Source organism: Euprymna scolopes, chromosome 9 (assembly GCF_053919585.1).
Source record: "Euprymna scolopes isolate OS-2025 chromosome 9, ASM5391958v1, whole genome shotgun sequence".
NCBI classification, from domain to species: Eukaryota; Metazoa; Mollusca; class Cephalopoda; order Sepiida; family Sepiolidae; genus Euprymna; species Euprymna scolopes.
The window spans coordinates 93,793,549-93,816,712 of record NC_136490.1 but is presented as its reverse complement, the minus strand read 5'-3'; the positions used below and the strand labels follow the sequence as shown (position 1 = coordinate 93,816,712).

The window sequence follows — 23,164 nt, the reverse complement described above, 5'->3', positions numbered from 1 at the left end:
TTTGCTTTCCCTTAGTGATACAAACTGCAGGGAACTTCTTCCATCTTTGCTGCCACTTTCAGAAGTGAGAATTTCTTCTGTCCTCTTTTTTGCAAACAAATCTCTCGCTCACGCACGACTATACATTACCCAAAAAGTGTTACATTGATTAGCTGATTTCCATCATCTGACTCCAATTTTCCTGAAGGCTCTGCCAGCATACGTGATGCAGCAGATTCAGGCAATGGCAGCGCCTGATGGGAGAATGGTCTGGTGATGCTCAGTACTAGGAATGTCACAGCTGTCACTTGGAACTGATTATTACTAGGCATTTATATCCTATCATGACGCCACAAATTATCAATCCTCACCTCAAAAATTCTAAAATAGAATAAAATGAAGTTTCAAAATACACAAAAGTCAAAGAGAGAGAGAAAAAAAAAACAAACAAAAAGATATTGTAATTATCAGTTGTTTATTATACATGTTTGTTGACTTTTTTATATAAATTAAACGAGATTTAAAAATATACAATGATTCTATCACATTTGTTGAGTGAAAAAATGTTCATCATAATCCATTATTTATTTTCTATTCAGCCAATAAGTTGATCTGTGAAGAGATGACAACTTTATTTTTTGGATTCTTTTTCGATTGGGAAATTTATCAACTGAGAAATAATATACTATAAGCATCAGATTAAGGAAAATAAGAAGAACAAGGGAAAAGTAATAACAGGTATATAGTGCATGTGTCTCCCCCCCCCCATTACTCCCTATTCTATTCTAATATGAAGAACCCTCCCCATCACCATGAGGAAATTGCTCTTTGCAACTAAACCATTGTTTGAATCATCAAAGATCAAGGAATTATCATCCAACTAATGAAGTTGTCAGTATTTATTCAAAACATGACATATTTTATAAGCAATACAAACTTTCAAAATTAACAGAGATTTTCAAAAAGCAATAATGTTTTGCTTTTGGGTTTTGTTTAATATTTTGCTACTGTTGAAAGTGAAAGCAGTTAAGAAAAGAGTAAAAAAACAAACAAATACAAGCAGACATGAAATAACTGTTACTAAATGCAAGGAAATTTACTTTTCTACTTATTTGTATAATTTTCACATGCTTTTATTGATCGTAAGATTTATTATCTATGAATTTTGTTCTTGCCACTTTTACTTAGCCAAGAAAGCATGATTTCCAACATGGCCACAAATTTTGTGAGTAACTGATCATGTGTTTCAGGATTAAAAGATAAAAACATGCTTACCCTAATTGGATTGGCAACCACCCTCAGACTTAGGGTTGTGATTACACCAACCCCTCTTTTAAAAAATTTGTACTATCTTTTAAACCAGAAATTTGTAACGAAGTCTTGCTGAAATTGGTAATGATTTTGGAAACTATGCTTGTTTTGTTAATAAAAAGTGCCAATAACCAATGCATAGATAATACATTTTAAAATCAGTAAACATGTGAAAATTGTATAGATAAGTAGAAAAGTAACTTTTTCTTGCATTTGGTAGCAGTTATTTGTCATTTACTCGTTTTTACACGGCCATTTCAAATTTTTTGCTAACTATACTGCACAAAGTAACTGTACATAATTTTAAGTAAAGTGCCAAAATATAAAACTAGGATGGTCTTCAGAGCATTACGGAAACAATCCTTTCCAGGACTTCTCAACAGACATTGATTGATCCCGGTCTGGGAATTTGGAGCTAGGTACTACCTTTCTCAGTGAAACTTATTTAGAAAACAGATAAGTATAAAGTAGAATTAAATCAGTTTTATTAAATTCTTTAAAATGAAAAAGAATAAAGCAACAGTTTTGTTGTTCCATCTTAAATGTGAGGGGGTGGGGAAAGAAAAAGAAATGTATATTTTGTCTTCTTTAAACTTCAATTATACAGCCATTTTTGATTTGATATAAACATTCATTTAAAGATGGAATTCAAAATTTGAGAGTGTAAAAAAAAAAAAAAATGCAAGAATTAAAGAACAAAAAATTTGATGCAAGTCCAGAGTTCAATCTAATTAAAAAAAAAACAAAAATACAGAAAAATCTGACATAGAACAAAAATGTCATATTCCAAAAACTCCAAGTCAATCAAGTAATTTTTTTTATGTATTTTAGAGATTAATAGTATATCACAGCCATTACAAGGCTAATTTTAAAATTCTGGTACTTTGAATTGAGTTGTCTCCTTTATTAAACATGGTGAATCAAGATAAAATGTCTCGCTTCCTCATAAAATTTAATTTTCTTATTAAAAAAATAACTACTTGATCAATTTCCATGATTTTGGAATATGACTTTTTCGTCATGTGACAGGAATGTAGATCGTATAGATTTTGCTGTATTTTTGTTTATTTATTAGGTTAAATTCTGGACAAGAACCAAAAATTCTAACACAGAATTTGATTTGGCTGCAAACCAGATCCTCTCAGCGATTTCCATGCTCAGCTGAGCATACTTGCACGATTTTTAAGCATGCAAATTATTTCAAATGAGGGGATCCAAAAGAAGAACTCTGTTAAATCAGCAAATCCTTTCTTGCAGGCATTAATCAGAGGGAGTCATCTACATCAGGGCACCATTTCTTAGCCCCAGGCTGCAGTTTTGCAATAATGGAGAACGAGTTTCCCATCACTACCATAACACTGAAATAAAACAAAAAGAGCAATATATAAAGACATTTTGTAAAAAAAAAAAAAAAAATTTTTAAATAAAAATTCTTTGATACTTGATGAATAAGCAAAATTTATTTTGTGGATGTCACACGTCTAGTATAGTGATTGCGCCCTCTCCCATCTCCTCACTCAACAATTTATGTTATAGCAGTCACATGGTTGAGATCTGTCTTCTGTTGTGCATATAATCTTTTGTGGTACATCTATTGCTATGCCCAGACTTGTATAGCGACACGAGCGTTTGGTACACAGCAAGTATATCTACGTTTCTCATTTCTGCCCAGTCTTATTTTGGCACCTTCTATAAACAGTTCCAGAACAGAAGTTGCTGAGACCAGATGCTGCGAATCTCTCTTTGTCTCCTGCCATAGCATGGCAGGAAGAGATAGAACTCCAGAACTCATGCTTTTGTTTCATTATTCACCGACTGGCTGAACCAACCTATTTTACATTCTTAAGTTCTTGTGCTACTAACTGTCTGCTTCCTATTCTATTTGATGAAGCTGCTAAATAAAGTTGATTTAATTGGAAAGATGTTGGTGTTTTTATATTTGTTATTCTCACAACCTCCAATCTTCTTCAGGTGTATCTTAGTGAACTCGGGAATCTTTCTACCGAACTCTAATCTGTACTGAATTTCAAACAGAACCGTTTATTTAATCCACAAAGATCTATGGGGTAATGTATAAAGTAGTATTGGGACAATTAATCAGAATCGGAATTGGAAAAATCAAAATATTTGAGGATATTGGAATTGAAAAAATTTGAGCCTCATTTCCGATTCCAAAACCAATCTTTGAAAAAAATATTTCTTTGACACAAAAAATTGAAATAAACACATATTTATTTATTAGTAGATTATTCACTTACAAGTAAAAATAATGGCCAAGGACTACAAGTGAGGAATCCCATTCACAAATGTATCATTGACTCTTGAGTCTAATTTATTTATTTTTTATTGGTGAAATATTTTAAGCAAAGTAAACATTTTAAATTCACTTGCTTATTTCACCAATCACATTTATTTTCACACCCACTTAATCGTCTATATGACACTCCTCAGACACTTCACATTAAACAATTTATTCTGCTAGACAAGTCTTATTTTTTTGGTAACATTCTGAGCTTGTCATTGTTTGATGGCCCCAGTTAAAAATATGAATGAAAATCTCCCAACGAATTTATCAAAATATTGGATAGAATACATCAAGGGAAACAGAAGTTTGTCAAATAAAATAAAGAAAAGTATATCTATATTTAAAAGTAAACCCCCTTTCCTAAAAAATGAGATTTTACATTTTTAGGCGATTTTGTGTAAATACACTAAATAAAAACAATTATTTTTAGAATTTAGAGTGAGAGTTAGTTGCGCATATAAATTTTACGTAAAATATTCCCTGTTTCAGGATATTCTAACTGTTACGGAAGTTAACTAATTTTTTACTGCTAACCCTAAGTTTAAACTGTAAAATCATATCATCAATAGTTTTATTTTTGTCTTATGGTTTGTAGTAAGAAGTAAATACATCCTTTATGAATTTTAATGACATTTTCTAGTAAAGGTTAAATCAAGAACATTAATAGGGTCAAGATTTAAAGCAAACAAAATTGGTAACATGTCCTTAAAACACTGTCTGGGCCAAAAGAGGTAAACATTTTACATTAAATTTATATGGAAATTTACATTAAATTTATATGGAAAACTGATTTTTGTTGTTTTATCTTATTTTTTATCACAAAGTTTTTCATTTTGTTTACATGTGATTGCTTAAAAATCACATTTTTCTTTTTGGGTAAATTAGCTTATTTATGAACAAAAAATTAAAATTGCAAATTGACAAAAAAAAAAAAAAAAAAAAAACAAGCATCGATAATTTCATAAGAATGTTATATTTATCAAGTATCAGAAAAAATTATTAGCAATAAAATAAGAACAGTTTTGTCAAGAAAAAATACTAATAAACATTTACTGGGAATTATATAAAAAATAAATATAAAAAAGATTTATTTAAGAATTTAGAGTGCAGGATCAGTTTTACATAATAACTTTAACATAAAATAAGCTACTATTTTCAAGATATTCTAGCATTTTAGAGCAATCAACAAATTTTTTTTCTTCTCTGGAGTATGAATTCTACTGTATTTTTTGTGGGGGTAACTTTTTTAAGGGATTACACATGGTTTTATGACCTAATACATCGGACTTAGAGTTATTAGTAAAATATTTAGTAAACATCCATAAAAAAATTAGAATGGCTCCGAAATAATTATCATCTTACATTAAATCCATAGAATAAACAACTCCCTCACTCTAAATTCTAAAATAAATACTTTTTTTCTTTTGGTCAAATTTTTAAGGTGCTTAAATGTAGTCACCTAAAATAGTAGAATCTCATTTTTGGGAAATGACTAATTTGAGAGTGTTAATCTATAATTTTAGCATTATTATTATTATTATTAGCTCACAAGGAGCTTTCACACAGGTCATCAAAGATCTCTCCTTGAAAACAGCCAGTAGTGTTCCTTGGAAGCTGAGTGACAACACATCTCCTCAGGTTTCCAGTACTCTCCACCTCTTTCGATAACATTTGCAAATAAATTTGCATTATCGCAACAGCTGCTTGCCATTGACTTCTTGTTGGCAGCACCTATTAGTCTCCACTGGAATTTGAGTGGCAATAAGCCTCCCCAAGGTCCCAGTTCTCTTCACACTTATCCGGCAGAGGTCTGGTTAGTTCCTCAGTCTTTCCTTCCTTCTTGACTTGACTATTTGGTCTTACTCTTTTTTTTGGGGGGGGGGGCAGTGATGGGAGGATGGGAGAGGTTAAAGAACTTATAGATATGCGGCTTCAGTGTTCTTGTTTCCATGTAGTGTTTCATGTTTTGCCTTTGCAACAGTTTGTCTGGCCCGCGTTTGTTGCTCCTATGTGTTAGTTTCCACATTCAAGGGTTTTTCTTAATATTTCAGCTGTTTTCATTATTGTTGTTCGTTGAATTTTTCCAGTCATTCCTCTGATTCCCATTTCTCCCATTCTTTTTCAAAATTACTATTATTATCATTATTTATCTTGTTTTTTTTATTTTTACAGTAAAACAAATCAATCTAATAAGCGACCAAATCTTTATAATTAGGAAAAAACATAAGAACATTCTTTGATAGAGGAAAGACACAGCATAGTAAACCAAGCCAACAACCCACTCGCCCTTTTCATGTTCAGAAGAGTTTTCTAAATTGTAACATTATCATTTAAAAACTCATTCTAAACTTGGAGGAGGTTTTGTTAGTTATCCTATTCATATACCATCATCTTATTTTACATGTCAATCATTGACTATTTTCAATTAATCACGAAACAATTCAAATAGCATTTTATACAATAACGATAAAATAATACATTTCAGCTTTGTTTTAAAAATTAAAGTTATCTTATTATTTGGATTTACCAGACTACTGTTCTCATCATTTTTTTTTATTTCGACGTTTCTGAATTCAAGATGAGGATTGGTTATTTCTATTATTTAGATTCATCGAACTACTGTTCTCATCTTGAGTGTGATTTTCACAATGATTCAGTCAATGTAACCTCCGACCTTCTTTAGGTGTATCTTGTCAAACTCAGAAATGTTTCTGTCGAACTTGGGAATTTGGATGGAATTTCGAGCGGAACTCTTTATTTACTTCATGGGGTAGCATGCTCTTGTTCCATCAGCCATGAGTGGACAGAGATCCTAAGTAATTCGCAATTGTATTTATTGGTCGCCCACATTGAGGATTTAACCATCTTTTGAATTGATTTTTCCAAGTACTCTAACCACTGCGCCACGGGTCTGTGAAATAAATAAAGGGTTCCACTTGAAATTCCATCCAAATTCCTGAGTTCGACAGAAACATTTCCGAGTTCGACAATATACACTTAAAGAAAGTCGGAGGTTACATCGACCGAAACGTTGTGAAAATCACTCAAGATGAGAACAGTAGTCTGATGAATCCAAATAATACGAATAACCAATCCTCATCTCCAAAAAATCAGAAAAGTTAATTTTTATTTATCTCACAATTTTCAATCAATTACAAAACATTTGAAATATATATTAAGTAAGGTGTACTTGTGTAATATACTGCTTCCACGTTAGTGTAATTTTATGCTTGCAAAAATATATGCAAACATTACATTAAGTTTTACAGTAATTTGAAAATATTAAAAAAAAAATCTCTAATTATTTAAAAATTTAAAAAAAATCAGAATCAGTAATTGTATCAGAATTGGGAAAAATTTTGGAATCGTCCCATCACTAGTATAAAGTATTAAGCCAAATTTAGTTCTAAATTTAGTTCTTTTGGAGGTTGAAAGTTCAATTTTCAGTGTGCGCAATAGTAAGAATATGATCATGGCTGATAGAACAAAAGAAAGATACTCCTGTGGATTAAATAAAGATTCCATGGAAAATTTCATACAGATTCCGGAGTTCAACAGAGAGATTCTAGAGTTTGACAAGCTACACCCGAGGAAGATTGGAGATTACATTGGTCAAAACTTTGTGAGAATAACAGAAAGATGAGAAAAGTAATCTGAAGAATCCAAATAATATATAAAACAAATGGTTAATTTTGCAAAAGAGCATATTTTTCTAAGTATTATGAATTCTATTGGGGAAAAAAATCAATTTTTATTCGTCATAAATGCCACATGACCAAAATGAGGTCTTTTATAGAGATATGTGACTTTACTAAAAATGTTGTTTTTTGCGATCACTTGTCTACCAAAACGCAAACCAATTTTTCTTTTGAAACTGAAAAATGTTATATTTTGTGCCTTCAATAACCAAATGAAAATAGGAGTACTTACATCAAACAAAGTCCCAACAGGAGTGTCAAGAGCAGGTGCAAATGATTGACTCACATAAAGGAACTACAAAAAAAAGGAAATAGAAATATTACAGAATATGTATACATCATGAAAGTGAAAGAAACAAAATAATTGACAAGCAATAATAACTTTCTCTAATTTAATTGTATATCAAACATGGAAAGAATGCATCAGTGCAGGTAGTCGTTGGTATTTGTCTGTGGAGGGACATTTTATTTGGTTTTACAGGTTTCAGAGAAAGTGGGTAAAACTGCAGAAAGAAAACAAAAAACTGCAATTTAAATAACATATTTTTGTCCTTTCCCTCTCACATTGGAAGAAGATGCAGCTGCACAACATTATTGTAGATGACAGAAGTATACACATTATAAACTCTTACAGTCTTTTCTATAAATACTATTATGACATGCATTCTTCAAAATTGTATCTGTTTCCTTTGTTCCAGCTCCTTTGACTCAGTGGTCTAGTGGTCTCCATCAATTCACTATTTTGATACCTCATCGTAATACAGCTTTCTATTCCAGTGGCTTATTTCCAATAGCTGCAACTTTCTGGAACTCTCTTCCTGCTAACCGTTTTCCTCCTACCTAAAGCCTTCCTTTTTTTTTTTTTTTTTCAAGATTAAAAATAACAGGCATCTCCTGTCTTTTTAATAATCATCTTTCATTCTCAGCTCCTTACATCAAGTGGCTTCATGACTTGTCTGGAGTGATTTCCATAAACACACATGCACACACACACTTGTAAACTTGAGTGTCTAAGGTCTTTCTGTACAGGAGTTTGCTACTAGTAAATCCAGACTGAATATTCAAAATCACATAGTATTCACAGCCCAAGTAAGATCCCTTGGTATGGCAAACCCACACTGACTTTTATGAGGAATAGTGTACCTTCTCCAAGTGATGTTACTTCAATTGTAACACGAAGCTGGATGCTCCATACTAGATAAATTATTGTCTTGGAATCCAGTAAGACCAAGAGGCGAAAAAAAAAAAGATATACAAAAATGGTTAATTGGGGAGAGGAAAATTATGTTTTCAACTTCTTTACTAACTCAGTGTTTGAGAGATAAAGAACCTTAATAGAACATTCAAATATCTATGTATCTCATGTAGAGTTCAAGTGTTATCCTCAGGAAGGAGGCTCCCTTGATTTCTGAGAACTTCAATTGAAGGAAAAAATAAAACAAAGGAAAAGTGTTACAAACGTTCATAGGGATAAAAATATGAACCACCATATTCAGAAAAATAAAGACAAGAAAAAGGGGAAATGGTACAATTTTTTAGGGTTTCATGAGATAAACAACTGATAAATGCAACCGTCAACAAATCACAAAAGTTAAAATATTACAATCAGAATTCATTTATGCACATAATACAAAAACACAGGCTAACAAACAAAAACCGATGTGGGTTTCTAATTAACTTTAAAATTGAATAGACATACAATAAATTATAATACAACAAAAGATACTTATATTGTATGTGAACTTTAAGAGTGATGAAGAATTGGTAAAGAATTCAATGTTCCATGTGGCAAAAGTATTTTAGGGTGAAAAGAAAGAATTCATGGAATTGTTTCAAACGTGAAAGCACTTGAATGGTCATAAAAAAAATGAAAATGGCACTAACCCTATATGGATATAACCGGCTTCCTCCAAAGAAGCAAGTTCCATGGGAGTACGAAGTTTACAAACAGGCCTCAGTCGAATGTATATCCTCAGTAGAGGAGATGATGAAGTTAGGATTTTGCAACTCTTGCAGGGAGGTGTCAACGTCCTCCTATATACAGTGCCTGGAATTCCCAAATTGGTCACCCATTTGGTACTGGACAGGCTCAACGTTGCTTAACTTCAGTGATCTAACAAGAACGGGCGTTTCAGTGTGATTATGTGGTACTCGAATGGTTATGAATTTGGTGAAAGGAACTTGTCGTGGGGTTGTCACTACCGTATGAGATGAAAACATTGGTTACTTCTTTATCAGAAACTTTTTGTAGATGGTCATTTATTGATGAAATGTGTTCTGTTAAATGAGCAATAATTGATTCCACGTTGAATGTCAAAATAAATCTCTTGGTAAAATTATATGAGAATGCTGAATATTTTGGACAAGGATTGATAATTTGTATTATTGGAATTATTTGGACCGCTGTTCTCATCTTAAGTGTTATTCCCACAACATTTCGGCCAATGGATCCATCGGTAACAGATAAAGTACTAAGTAAAATTCAGGTCTAAGTGACACTCTTCTGGAGGTTGAAGGTTCAATCCTAAGTGTGGACAATACTAAGAATACAATTGCGAAGACTTCTACTAGCAATACACATGAAAAAATTTAAATGGTTTAAAATATTTCAATATTGGTATATATAGAAAGAGCTTGATAAGCTAAGAAAGAATCTTTTTAAATTTTTAAAATGCAATTAAAATCAAGGAAGTTATGACTATTTTTATGCCTTGTGTGTTTGGATATTTTCCCCTCTTTAAGACCATATGCGTTTTGTCACATTTTTTGCACTACTTTTTCAGTAAAAATGCTATATCTTTGTTAAAACATAAGACTAAGCAATGAAATTTGCCATATAAGTGTATTTTTGTGCAAGGAATCTGAATATGCTACTGAAAATCTCCAGAAATGAATGGTTTCCAAATAATCTGCAGTAAATGCGCATAAATACGCTGCGATTGCTTAAAAATGCCATGTATTCATTAAAAGAAAAGAAGTTAGAGAACTCAAAGTTTAGTTGTAATGCATTTTATGTGCCAAAAACTGAAATCGAAATCTAGTATTGATTAAAAATGAATATATTGCAATATTTCTTTGGTATTATTATAGATTAATACCTTCTGTTACCCCTTCCCATCTGACCACCTCTCCAAAATATGTGATTCTACCTTTATAGACAATTGCATGTGAACAACTTGAAAAACTTTAATAAAAGATATACAAAAATTATTTTAGAATTTAATGTAAAATGATTTCCCATTTTGAATCAGTCAAGCGTTTTAGGGCAGTTACCCCCCCCCTTTTCCTATGATAGATTAATCTTGGGTGTTTTTTTTGCTTGTTTGTTTGTTTGTTTTCTAAAAGGCGATTATGGGTGGTTTTAAGAGGGTCTTTGTGCAATTATGAGAAGGTGGAGACGTTGCCACTGACTTTGGGTTAATGATAGGGCTAAGGAAAATTATGTGTAAACATCCTGAAGACTTGATAGAAATAAAACAAAAACAATTTTAGAATTTAGAGTGGGGGTTGGTTTCACATAAATGTAAAATAATTCACCATTTCAAGACGATCCTAGTGTTTTAGGACAGTTGATCAATTTATTTTATTTTGGGGAGGGGGGAGATTAATCATGTGCACTTTTCTTTAAACGTTTTTTATGCTTTTTTTATTTTTATTTATTTATTTTTTTTACACATATGAGCTCACAGAGGAAGTTTGTTAAATGGGGAGCTCTGCCACTTGTACTTAGTGCTATTGTTAAGATTAAAGGTTTTAGGAGGAGGCTTGCCACTCATATCTAGGATTAGACATAGAATTAAGCGAGGTTTTTTTGTTTTTTTTAAGAGGGTGTTTGATACCCATTGTGAAACTTTACAAGAATTATGACAAACAGACAAAAAATAAATGTTATTTAAAATAGTGACGTCCCTCTAACAGAAAACATGATGCTTGGAAAAATATCAAGTATTTAAATATAAAAAAGAAACAAGTTTTTGCTAAAACTGACAAATTGTTAAAAATTTTGAATTAATGTTATTTTGATTTTTAATTACATTTCATGTCTTTTCCTACCGTTGTTATTTTTTAACTGAGCACCTCCTACAAATATTTAAATATTGATTATTTTTTTATTTTATTTTATTTTTTTTAATAATGGGTAAATTAGTTTCCATTCGATAATAATTCACTGAAAACATTTTTTAAGGGACGAAAATTAGAAGTGTGTGTACCGTTCGTAGACGTGAACCAAAACAATGATATTTCACATTTTCGCTTGTTAAAATATTTTAAAATTTACTACTACCCAATTTTTAAAAATATTTGTATGGTTGATAACAAAATAGCTTTAACTAAACATGTAAGAAAATTTTTTTTATAAACAGATTTTCAATTAAAAAAAATCGATTTGAAATAAAAATAAACAAAAACAAAATGTCTGTTTACGCCATGTTATCGCTGCTGCTGCTAATACTACAGAAGTCTTGATTCAAATTCATAACGATTTTTTCGGATATTATGTTTTTAAATTGTTACATACCACTAGAGAAAACACTGTTCAATCATCTTTTTAACGAATAAACATAGTAAAAAGATTGTTTTATTTAATAGTGAGTGTCCGAAGAAATTTTTTTTCAAAATTTTCAATACTCATCATTTTGAAATCTTTTTTTTTAACACAACAAAAAAACAAGTGATCAAATGAATTTCGGACACTCAAAATTATTAAAAATGACATCTCTTTTGGCTAATTTCCAAATTTCATTAAAAAATTATTCACAGAAACACGGTACGAATGTTTAGAAATCAGGAGGGGGGGGGGGGTCGTTACAAAATCTTACCGAAAATGCCGTTTTATGATGTTCACATTTTTATCACTTTATTTGCTTAAAACTCTAAAAATATATAATGTATGTTATTATTTACTAATTCATTTGAAAGTGTATTCATTTCTGAACAAAACGGTATTTTGAAGACTTAAAATGCTTTGGTTTTTAAAATATGACTCTTTAAACAGAAACCCCTTGAAATCTGATTATCCAAAGCGTTTTAATGGCCATGTGTATTGTTACTTCTACCTAGTCATGCCGAACAGAATATGAGCATGCTACCCTGTGGATTAAATAAAAGGATCTGTTCGGAATTCTGTAGATTCCTGAGTGTGACAGAAAAATTCTGGAGTTTGGAGAAGGTTGGAGCTTACATCAGCTGGACTGTTGTATAAATAACGTTCAAGACAAATACAGCAGTCTGAATAATCCAAATAATATGAATAAATCTCAGTGTCATTTGGCAAAGATGTAATTGTCTCATCAGTATTTAAGTCTCTTGATGAAACTGTGATGAAAATTTAAATATAAAATCATTGAAGTTGACTTTTTGTGGCATAACCACATGTTGCCTGTCTGACAACTTGTTGACTCTAACATTGTTTCTGTGGTCTTCTCCCCATTGGCGTTTTCTTCTAAACACGGCCATATCATTGTAGCCTCTCACTCCGATGATTGCCAAGAGAGTGCACATAGATTTGCAAGTATAGAAATAAAACAAAAGAAAACACAAACTCTGATGCCTTCCGTACATATTCGTTGGGCTTTGGGTGTGTGTGTGTGAATCTCCCGAACCTCTAAATGCTAATGTCTACATCTACATCCACTGTCAAGGTTGTGTTTGTTAGTCGGTTGAGGAGTTTATTTCACCATCTGCTCTGAGCCACAATATGTCTTCCTCAGAGCTTAAACTCTAACTCCATCAAAGTCGCAACTGGCAATTCCTGTCAACTGTACTGTCGTCAACAACACTGTCAAAACAATTGCAGAACACTAGTCTACCGTCATAAAACACCTCGTCAATTCTAAATATATCTCAGGTCCTTTGTCATATTTTAATTACAACCGTACCTAAAAACACACCCACACGCTAACCCTAAAATATATTAACTAATTCTTTTGTTTTAAAATAACTGCTTACCTAACAATGCCACTGGTTCTTTGTTCTTGCCATCTATTACATTTTGATTAAAAGCCCTACTCTAGCTGTGTTAATTTGTTTGCATTAAGGAACAAATTCTGATCCATTGTCTACTGAAAAAAATGTATTTTCTATTTCTTTTGCTATATTTCTTTCCTCTTTTTTTCTTTCACTTCCAACACTTGAGAGTGGTGGGAGGCGTTCAGCGATGAAGTGATAAAATATGCTGCAACATTATATAAGTCTACAGTCAAGGCTAAATTTTTCTGGATGAAAGTTCTAAGCATTCCATGCTAATTAACTGGAAGTTGAGAATGATTTTAAAGGATTCTCATTAGGTTATCTGTGATCATCTGAACCTACAACTTTATCGGTTTGTTTACTTTTTAGTTTCAAAATGTCATACCTAAGAAGCTTAGCATACAACTTGACGGTCTTCAGAGGAAAATATAGTTTTCCAATCTTAATTCATTATCCTGTTTATGAATGTCTTTCAGAATTCCAATGAATCATTGCACCGCTAGTAGAATTGATTGTCCACCAAATAAATAAGGTTACTTCTATATGATTGACAAGTTTTGATCATAACTTCATGTCTCTCTCCAAACAGAAAGAAATAACTCAACAACAAATGGTATACAACAGAAGGAGATTAAGTATGATGATTATGACAACTTACCATGGAGTCTGAGGGATCACATTTTATGTATTTCTTAATGAAGTCACATATTGAGCTGACTTTTTTACTCCTTTCGACTGCCCATCGTTTCTTTTTCATGATAGGAGCATCACCAGCAGGTTTGAGGAGGACATCAACTTAAATAAAAAGAAAGAAAAAAAAATGTATAAAACCTTAAAACGAAACGCAAAATAATAATGGATATTAGGTTTCAGAATTTTTTAGATGAGGACTGATAATTTGACACTCCTATAGACAATCGCTTGTAGTAAATATGCTAGTTAGAAATAAAATGACTGGTAAATTTCAGAAAATATTTGTGATGAGAGAATGTTTATAATCAATCAAACTTCAAATTATCTCCCTTGAAATTGAAAACTGGACAGTATAGTGATATCAAGATGCAATTCAAATGAATGCCCAAATGCAACTGGCTTGAATAGCCATTCTCTTCCTTTTTCTGCTTTGTTGGGATGTGCTCTCCTCTTCATTTCCAAAAGCCAGTTGGAGTTTTCACAGGAAGGTGAAAATCGTTATAAACCCAAAATCTATCAAGCTGATGAAAACTTAGAAACCTCTATAAAAACAAAGAAATAATCAGGTCTCCAGCTGGCGCATTTGAAAAACCAAAAAACATACCCCCCCCTCCCAAAGCCAGAAATCACACCACACCTCTTTTAGGCTTTGATAAAGAAAATTAGGTTTCTTAAATAATTAAAAACTACTGGTTACTTTTTGTTAAATTTTGGTGAGTATTAACTTTTACCATCATAAGTTAGTATTTCCTAAAATTTTAACTAGCATATTTACTACAGGTGTCTATCTAAAAATACTAAGAGTTTTTTATTATTTTTGGACTATGAAATTTCAAACTGATCCTTTTATTTAATCCATGGTTACAGATTGGGCAATTGCAAAAATCGATGGTGTAATCATAATGCGGCTTAAAAAGGTGTGTATAAATGGTTTCATGTTTTGTTTTATTATTACTAAATGAACAAACATTTCAATTAAAATCTATTTAGTATTATACATGCAGAAAAAAAAAATTAAACTGTGTCAATATGCTACAAGAACCATAGTTTCGCAAAATGGTGTTCTATTGTGACTTCTGACACCAGTTGTTATATATAGCAGCAAGAAAGATGGAGTATTAAGTTAAATATTTACTGAAAGCAACGAAATGGATGAAAATGTCTATTGTTGATAAATTTCCGAGAAGAAGAAAAAGTCCTTGCTATTAAAGTTAGAGTGAAAATAGAAATGTCTGTTGTTGAAAGGATGTTCCGAGGTGAAGAAAATATTAAGGTCTTTGTTATTAAAGTTATTAAAAGCGTAAATAATTTGAAATGTTCCTTGTTATAATGGTTTTGTTGTTGGTGATGGTGGGTGAATGGCTTCTGCTACTATAAGAAAGAAAGGGCGACGACATTCAAGTTAGCTGCTGCTGTTAGAGAGAGAAAGAGTAATCCATATGAGTCATTGCATCTACCTCCGCTACCACTGCTGCTCAGCTAATGCTGCAAGCATTTATATATTGCACACATGGACGTAGTTGAGACATATTACCAGGTGTGAATAATAGGAAATTTTTGCTGTCAGGTGTGTTGTAAGTACGGCACAATCAAGTTGACACACTGGTTCTTGCCAGATCACCAAAGTTAAGCAATGTTGAACCTGGCCAGTACCAGATGGGCGACTATTTGGGAAGGCTAGACGCTGTATATACCTTCTGGGAAGGTTGAGTGCAAGGCCAGCACCCTCACCCTGTAAAAAGTACTCCTCGTTACAAAAACATCTACAAAAGTTGTAGATGGCCTATGCCCCTCCAGAGGCTCAAGGCTATGGATGGATGAATGGAAATATTTTTAAGGATATGGTTAGCCTTGGCGTAGGGAATGTTGATTTCCCTGATTCTGCATTTGTTTTATTTCTATTAAAAAAGGTGTGCCTGTGAATGAATTTATATTAAGTTTGCTACTTGTAGTCCTTTCATAAATATTTTATCACATATTTTCGTATCTCATCTGCCGAAATTTCTTCTCTTAGTGAAGCTATTTCCTTGGGCAATGTGTTTTGCTCGATAATTCTTTACTATAATGAACTGTGTTATTTTTCTAGTGATTCAAACAGTATCATAATTTAGCAATTTGGTTCGATTAATAATTTAATGTACAAATGATACTATAATAATTAAATTTAATAATAAAATAAATCCTATTAAACATAAAACAACCACAAAAAAGAAAAAAAAAGGCAGAACGGAAAAATAAAATGGGTATTCCTACAGAATTTGAACCAAACAAACTTTTGTCGAAATAAAACTGGTTAATGGTTCGAGTTAAACAACAAGATACTTATGTAAAATACGGATTGTGCTACTTTTTTTTTTTTTAGTTAAATTCAATTTTTACGGTACCTAGTCTTTATTAAATTGTTAAGTAAAAGAACAGAATATATATTATAAGATCTCTTTTCATGTTAAGAATGGGTGGTATTTTTTTTAGATTAGGTCCACCGCCACAATTTTCTTTTAAATAACACCTTTTGTAGGTTTTCGACTATGCTGAATACGGAAATCGCATTGAAATTTTGCATAAGTAGTTATCGAGATATAAAAAGTATTATGCATTGTATTCTTCGGCGGCCATCTTTTTCTTTTTTTTTTTTTACACGCGTGCAGCGTCAGTCATAGATTTATTTATGGCGCGCGCACGCGCGTAAAAAGATGGCCGCCAAAGAATACAGTGCATAATACAACTTTTTATATCTCAATAACTACTTATTTCTGCAAAATTTCAATGCTATTTTCGTATTCAGCATAGTAGAAAACCTACATAAGTCGTCATTTAAAAGAAAATTGTGGAGATGGAGCTAAATCTGAAAATTTGCCAAATGGGTTTCTAAATATTATTTCAGCACGGTCCGTATTCTACATAAGTATCAAAATCAATTCGGTTCACATTCTGTGGAAGTACTAAAAATGTAAGTAAAAAGAATCCCGGACAATGCCGGATCAACAAAGGCAGACCTTTATTGCTTTTTAGTTTAAATTGTTTTTGTTTGTCGATTTTTACATAATTAAATTAAAATAAACAATATAAACTTTACATATTTTAGTTTAGTTTTTTAATGACGCGAAAGAATCCATGTTTTTTAGTCTTGTTTCCTCATGACTCGACTGAACGAATATTTTCTTCTCTATTCTAGTGTCTATCATTTTCTTATTTATTTTATGAAAATGGACAACAAATACTACGTGTTTATAAAAACTTGATTCCCAAACCTTTAGGCTTGATTTGATGTGAAGGGCTAGCCGTTGCACTCCCCGATTCTAAAACAGGATGACCACCAACAGAAACGTTACTGGCCGATTCAGTTGTTGTGTCTTGTGTTGATTCGTTTTCCGACATTTTGTTGTCTATTTTTCTCTCTGCCGATAAACACCGATTCGAACCGAACAGACGACAAATATTTATTGAAATTCTATTTTTTCTTTTTTGTACGGAGAAAAATTGTAAATATACAAAAATCTATAAACTTATTTTTAAAAGCTAAAAATCAAATGAATAATCTAAAAAAAAGAATTTTTTTAATTTAATATCCAATAAAAGTAATTTTCGTACACGAAAGTTATACGTATTTCTTTAGAGGTATTGGTTTTTATTTAAGTGATAAAATATTACTAGTGCAGAGAGTGATCCGGACTTAAATAATAACGTTATTATTTAAAAAGCCATTTTTAACATGGGGAGGGGAGGGTGTTTTGTACCTATTCTATACTTCAACCTTACAATTGAATAAAAAAATATATAATAAAACTTTAATTAAACTTGGAAATACGATTTTAAAAAATAGCGCAGATCACTCTCTGCACTAGCACCGATAAAATTTTATCCTTTGGCGCTCTCCACTCCACTCTCTTCTCCCGTCGATTGTATTTTTTTTTTTTGTATGATAACACATTAGGCAGGACACTGCAAATACATTGAAAATTTTGGCAAACCAGAAGAACGCCCGACTCAAAGTCCGTATCAAACGGTGTCTGATCAGATTCAGTTCCTAATATTCCACTTCATTCGTAATATAACTTCGGACGAGAGTTTCAATTTCCAAAATTTATTAATTTATTTATTAAATTGTTAGGTGAAAGTACAGAATAGTTAACAAAGCCTATCCCCTTTCCATGTTTAGAGTGGCTTTATGAATAACATCATTAATAACGGTCAGGAGTTTTAGGGTGGCTAGTCGTTAGTTTTTAGGGAGGTGATCATTTTGGGGATGTCGGTCAGTAGTTTTTAAGGAGGCGGCCGTTAGTGTTTGGGGATATGTTCACGCCAGTTTGGAGGGGAGGGGTTACTTATGCGGGTTTTGTGAGGAGAAGTGTATTTTTGGATGAGAGGGATTCAGTATTCACAGAAATATTTTTAGTGAAAAGGTTTTCAGGGTTTATAGTCAAATGTGAGATTACAAAAGACATTGTCATATAATAATAATAATAATAATAATAATAATAATAATGAGTCGAAAGGAATATATTCACAAAATAAATAATTTAGATATGTTTTGAATGGAAGGTTTACAGGTAAGATTGGAGTTTAGGTGGCGATTAATCTCGAATCCAAAACAACCCAAACCAAAAACGAAAGGGACACAATCTCGATTCACCGGTTTTTATCCATGGAAACAGTAACCATATCATTCAGTTTACAAATAAGCTGAACTTATTTTCCAAAATTAAATATAAACAAATTTTTTTCTTTTATTTTAAACAATATTCGAAATTTCCTTTAATACTGACTTATTTTAATATTAATCTTTTGGTACTAGTACAGTTTAATCAAAACATTAAAAAATGAAAACATCAAAAAAACTTATGGAATGAAATGAAGCTCACCGAAAAAGAATTTCACTTAATTTCATCAAGTAGTTTGTTTTACAGTGAAAAAATAATTTGTGGGTTTGTATTACTGTACACAAATTCGAAAAAGTTGTCAAAAAAACAAATATATAACAAATAAATGTTATCAAAGGCAAGATAAGTTACTTTTCTACCGAACTGGATATAATTTTCGTGTTTTTATTCAATGTAACAATAACATGTTTATTCAGCTAGAAAAGCATACAGTGTTTACCGATGTAATGGAAAATTCAAAATGGTGCCCGACTCTCTTTAACATGGTAAGTTCTGGAAAAGGTGTTATAAATAATAAACTAGACAAAATACTGTTAGAAATTCGCTCAATATATGTTATCGTGACATGGGTTGACATATATTCGGTGTTTTTTAAATAGTATTTTGTCTAGTTTATTATTTATAACACCTTTTCCCAAACTTACCGTGTTAAGAGAGAGTCGGGCGCCATTTTGAATTTTTCAATACATCGGTAAACACTGCATGTTTTTCGAGCTGAATAAACATGTAACATTGAATAAAAACACACACACACAAAATTCCAGATAGGTAGAAGAGTAACTTATCTTGCCTTTGATAACATTTATTTGTTTTTTGACAACTTTTTCGAATCTGTGTACAGTAATACAAACCCCAATTTGTTATGATACCGAACAAAAGGTTCGATTTTTAGGAAGAAAAGCTAGTATTAAAGATGGGGAGGGAGTGTCGGCGCTTTAAATTGAGTTATCTCCCCGTGGCGTTTAGAAACTCCAAGAAAAAAAAAAAAAAAAGAAAACCCAAGATGTCTGCCTTCGACGCGCTCTCATAAAAACGTTTTTCCGCTGTAAAAAAAAAAAAAAAAAAAAAAAAAAAAAAAAAACTACTCGATCAAATTAAGTGAAATTTTTTTCGGAGATCTAAAAAAGTTCGATACAAAACACCTGATGAAGGCCGGAGGGCAAAACGGCCGAAACGTTGTGACTACAACAACCAAGATGAGGAAGTCAGTCCGACAATCTCAATCAATGAAAACACCTCATCTCAAAAATACAGACAATTACTATCTTCAAAACGGATACGTACAATATAACCTTTTTTTTTTTTTTTTTTTATATATATATATTTTCACTTTTTAATGTCTTGATTAAACTGTACAAATACCAATCTTTTTCTTTATTGAAAATGTATCGCTAAAAGGCATTAATATTAATTTTAATTCAATTTTAGTGATATTTGTTTACTCCGTTGACGTCGCGCTGGAAATGAAAAAAAAAAAAAAAACAACAACAATATAAACAGATTTTTTAAAAATAAAAACGAAACAATTTTTTTTTTTTACATTGTAAACATAGAGAAATAGAACTTTTGATAATTTTAAAAATTATAAACAATACGAACAGAATTGTTCTGGTACTTTTGGTGTGGGTTTTAAACATTTTTCTTCTGCCATTAGCGACCGCGTCTTGAAATTTTTTTAGTCCTTCGTTACTGACTTGTAATAAAATATAATTTGCTTGTAATTCTGTTTTTATTTTATTAATCTATATAATTATAAAACTCAAATGATCTTGTAAAGGGTGTTGTAACCCACATCCGGTTTATGACTTCCGGTTGCGCATGCGTACATAAACATAAACCCATAAGTTATGGGTCCCATAACAGCGGGTGTATTAGAATTTTTGAAGGAATTTTTGACACCCCTAACACGAAACTGCGAATAAAATATAAAAAACTCGTAATTTCTCTTTTAAAAGTGGGTTGTTTATTTTCTTTATGGATTATACTTCCAAAATAAACTATTAAAGTTGTTTTAAAAGTAATAGAAATATTTTTTTTATTTTTCAAAAAACAGTAATGAATTTTACGAACTCAATATTTTTCGATTCTTAAACTTTAAAAATCTATCAAAATTTTTCTATTGATTCTATTTTTACGATATTTTCAGGATCAATGTGAAATTTTATGCTCTTTCCAATAAACCGAATATAATATTTTAGACAAACGTTTTTTTTTAAATTCACATTCAAGTGTCTATTAAAAAGTGAATAATTAATTTACTCACCAAAGTTTTATATATCACAAATTGAAGAGAAAAGGTCAATAAATAATATATTCAAATTTAAAACAAAAAAAGTAGTGTTTTTTAGAAATGTACCTGTAAAGTTCGAAGTTTTAAACCTTTTTTTTTTTTAACCACGTTATTTGTTTTTTTTTTCTTTTTTTTAATGAAACCTTGGTCCTTGCTCCTTTAATTGAAAAAAAAAAATTAGGGCTTGAATTACATTTTTCGAGTGGTTATGAGCTTGGAAAGACAGGGTGTTGAATAATTCACGCCTCCCATTTTGAAATGTCTATTGAAAACTAAATAATTAATTTACTCACCAAAGTGTTATATATCACAAATTGAAGAGAAAAGGTCAATAAATAATATATTTAAATTTAAAATAAAAAAAAAGTAGTGTTTTTTAGAAATTTACCTGTAAAGTCCGAAGTTTAAAACCTTTTTTTTAAAAAAAACACATTGGTTTTTTTTTTTTTTTTTGCTTTTTTTTTTTTTAATGAAACCTTGGTCCTTGCTCCTTTAATTGAAAAAAAATTAGGGCTTGAATTACATTTTTCGAGTAGTTATAAGCTTGGAAAGATGGGGTGGAATTATTTACTATTTTTCACGAAATTTCTGACACACCTAACAAATCGCTACTTTGGCAGAATTTGACCTGCGCACTGAAATATTAACGTTATTATTTAGAAATTATTATTTTCTTCTACACTACCAACATAAATAACCCCCAAAATATGTTTTTTTTTAAATTGCGTTACAAATAAATAATCAACGTGACAATAAAACGTATTATTTTACTGTTTACGTTTTCAGCATCCCAATTGATTTTTTTTTTTGCGTTTAAATTAAACGATATATCAAAATTTGAATTTAACTTTAAATATCATGGTATCTGTCCAGTGCACATTTACCTATAAGTATGGCAAACCACTTATAATTCAATGGCTGCAAGTTTTTTTTTTTTCAAAAATAAACAATTATAAACAGAACGATTCATAGAAATCTATCTATATTCTTTTTACATTTTAATATACTTTCATAGAAATGTTTCTGTTATGTCACAAAAAACTATTTTCTTCACGTCACAAGTGTCACACTCATAGATTAATTCCATAGCTAATATAAGATACTGACCCAACGGGTCACAGGTAGTCTAGTTATAAAATAAAATTCCAATTTTTGTTTAAATGATTGAAATGCTTCTACTACAATGTGGAACGATATAATAATCACCCTAGAAAAGATGGCACGATTCCATTTCCATTTGATGAAAACTGGGTTTCGTTTTTTGTTGCAGGCCATCTACTAGTTGGCCAGTTGTGTACAAATACCAAGAGCAATAAGAGCCTTCTATTATGTCTCAAAGTGACACAATGTTAAATGAGTAAGATCGGAGATGCACCACTGTACAACTCATGCTCTCTACCGAACCAACTTATGGCAGAAGAACCATTGCAAGCACCCTCAAAATGCATCACTGGATTGCCTCGAATAACAGGGATGTGCCCATGGTGATGAAAACAGTTTCTAGCCACGGTTATGGTCTTTGGTGTGGTTGCAAGTGAGGACCACATCATGCCACCTCATATCTTCAAAGTCAGCTTGAAAGTCGACATCAAAGTGTACCTACATATGTTGAAGAATGAGGTGATTTCCTGATGCAATCAAGTGGCCGCTGGCTGACTCTGAGTGTGGAAACAGGACTCAGCACCAGCCCACAAGTCAAAAAACTTCAGGAGTGCTATGACTTTGTACCTCCCCTGACCTGAACCCACAGGACTACTTTGTTTGGTCATATGTTGAGAAAATCACCAACATGATTTCCCACAACACTAAAACCAGCCTGATTGCCATCATCCATTGAGTATTTGCCAAGCTTCCACTGGCGCTTGTGGAAAAGGCATGCTCCCAGTTCCGGACCCATATCAAAGCGGTGATTGAGGCTGAAGGCAGCTACATTGAATAGATGTCGGCTTTACTACATAATCAAGTTACCTGAATTGATTTTTTCAATAAAAGTTTTAAAATACAGCTGTAGTGTTGTTTTCTTTAGGCGACACTTTTATCGTTCCACCCTGTAGATTTGTAGAATGATGAAATATTGCTGTTATAAGCCATCACAAATACGGTTATGCTGACTCAAAAAGAAATTCAATATAACATCGAGTCAAGAAAAAATATATCACATGTATGCAAATGAAGAAACAAAAGTTTAATACCTTGGTAGCCTGTTATTCCTGGTTCTATTCTCTAAAATACACTTTTTGTGTTTATTTTGTCATTT

At 31.6% G+C, this 23,164-nt stretch overlaps 1 protein-coding gene across 2 annotated transcripts; it reads right to left on the bottom strand.

Annotated features, from left to right (window-relative positions):
• Nucleotides 1–435: 435 nt before the first annotated feature.
• LOC145284779 (ubiquitin-like protein ATG12) lies at nucleotides 436–20,406 on the bottom strand. Of its 2 annotated transcripts, none has more exons than XM_080133747.1 (4): nucleotides 20,217–20,406; nucleotides 13,922–14,058; nucleotides 7,526–7,588; nucleotides 436–2,648 (listed from the first exon to the last, which is right to left on the bottom strand). In XM_080133747.1, exons 1-4 carry the CDS (start codon nucleotides 20,266–20,268, stop codon nucleotides 2,589–2,591), a joined length of 312 nt encoding a protein of 103 aa, XP_079989873.1. In that variant the 5' UTR covers nucleotides 20,269–20,406; the 3' UTR covers nucleotides 436–2,588. The 2 variants fall into 2 exon arrangements, with proteins under 2 accessions (XP_079989873.1, XP_079989872.1); XM_080133746.1 differs by lacking the exon at nucleotides 20,217–20,406 and adding an exon at nucleotides 17,208–17,368.
• Between the last annotated feature and the right edge of the window lie 2,758 nt (nucleotides 20,407–23,164).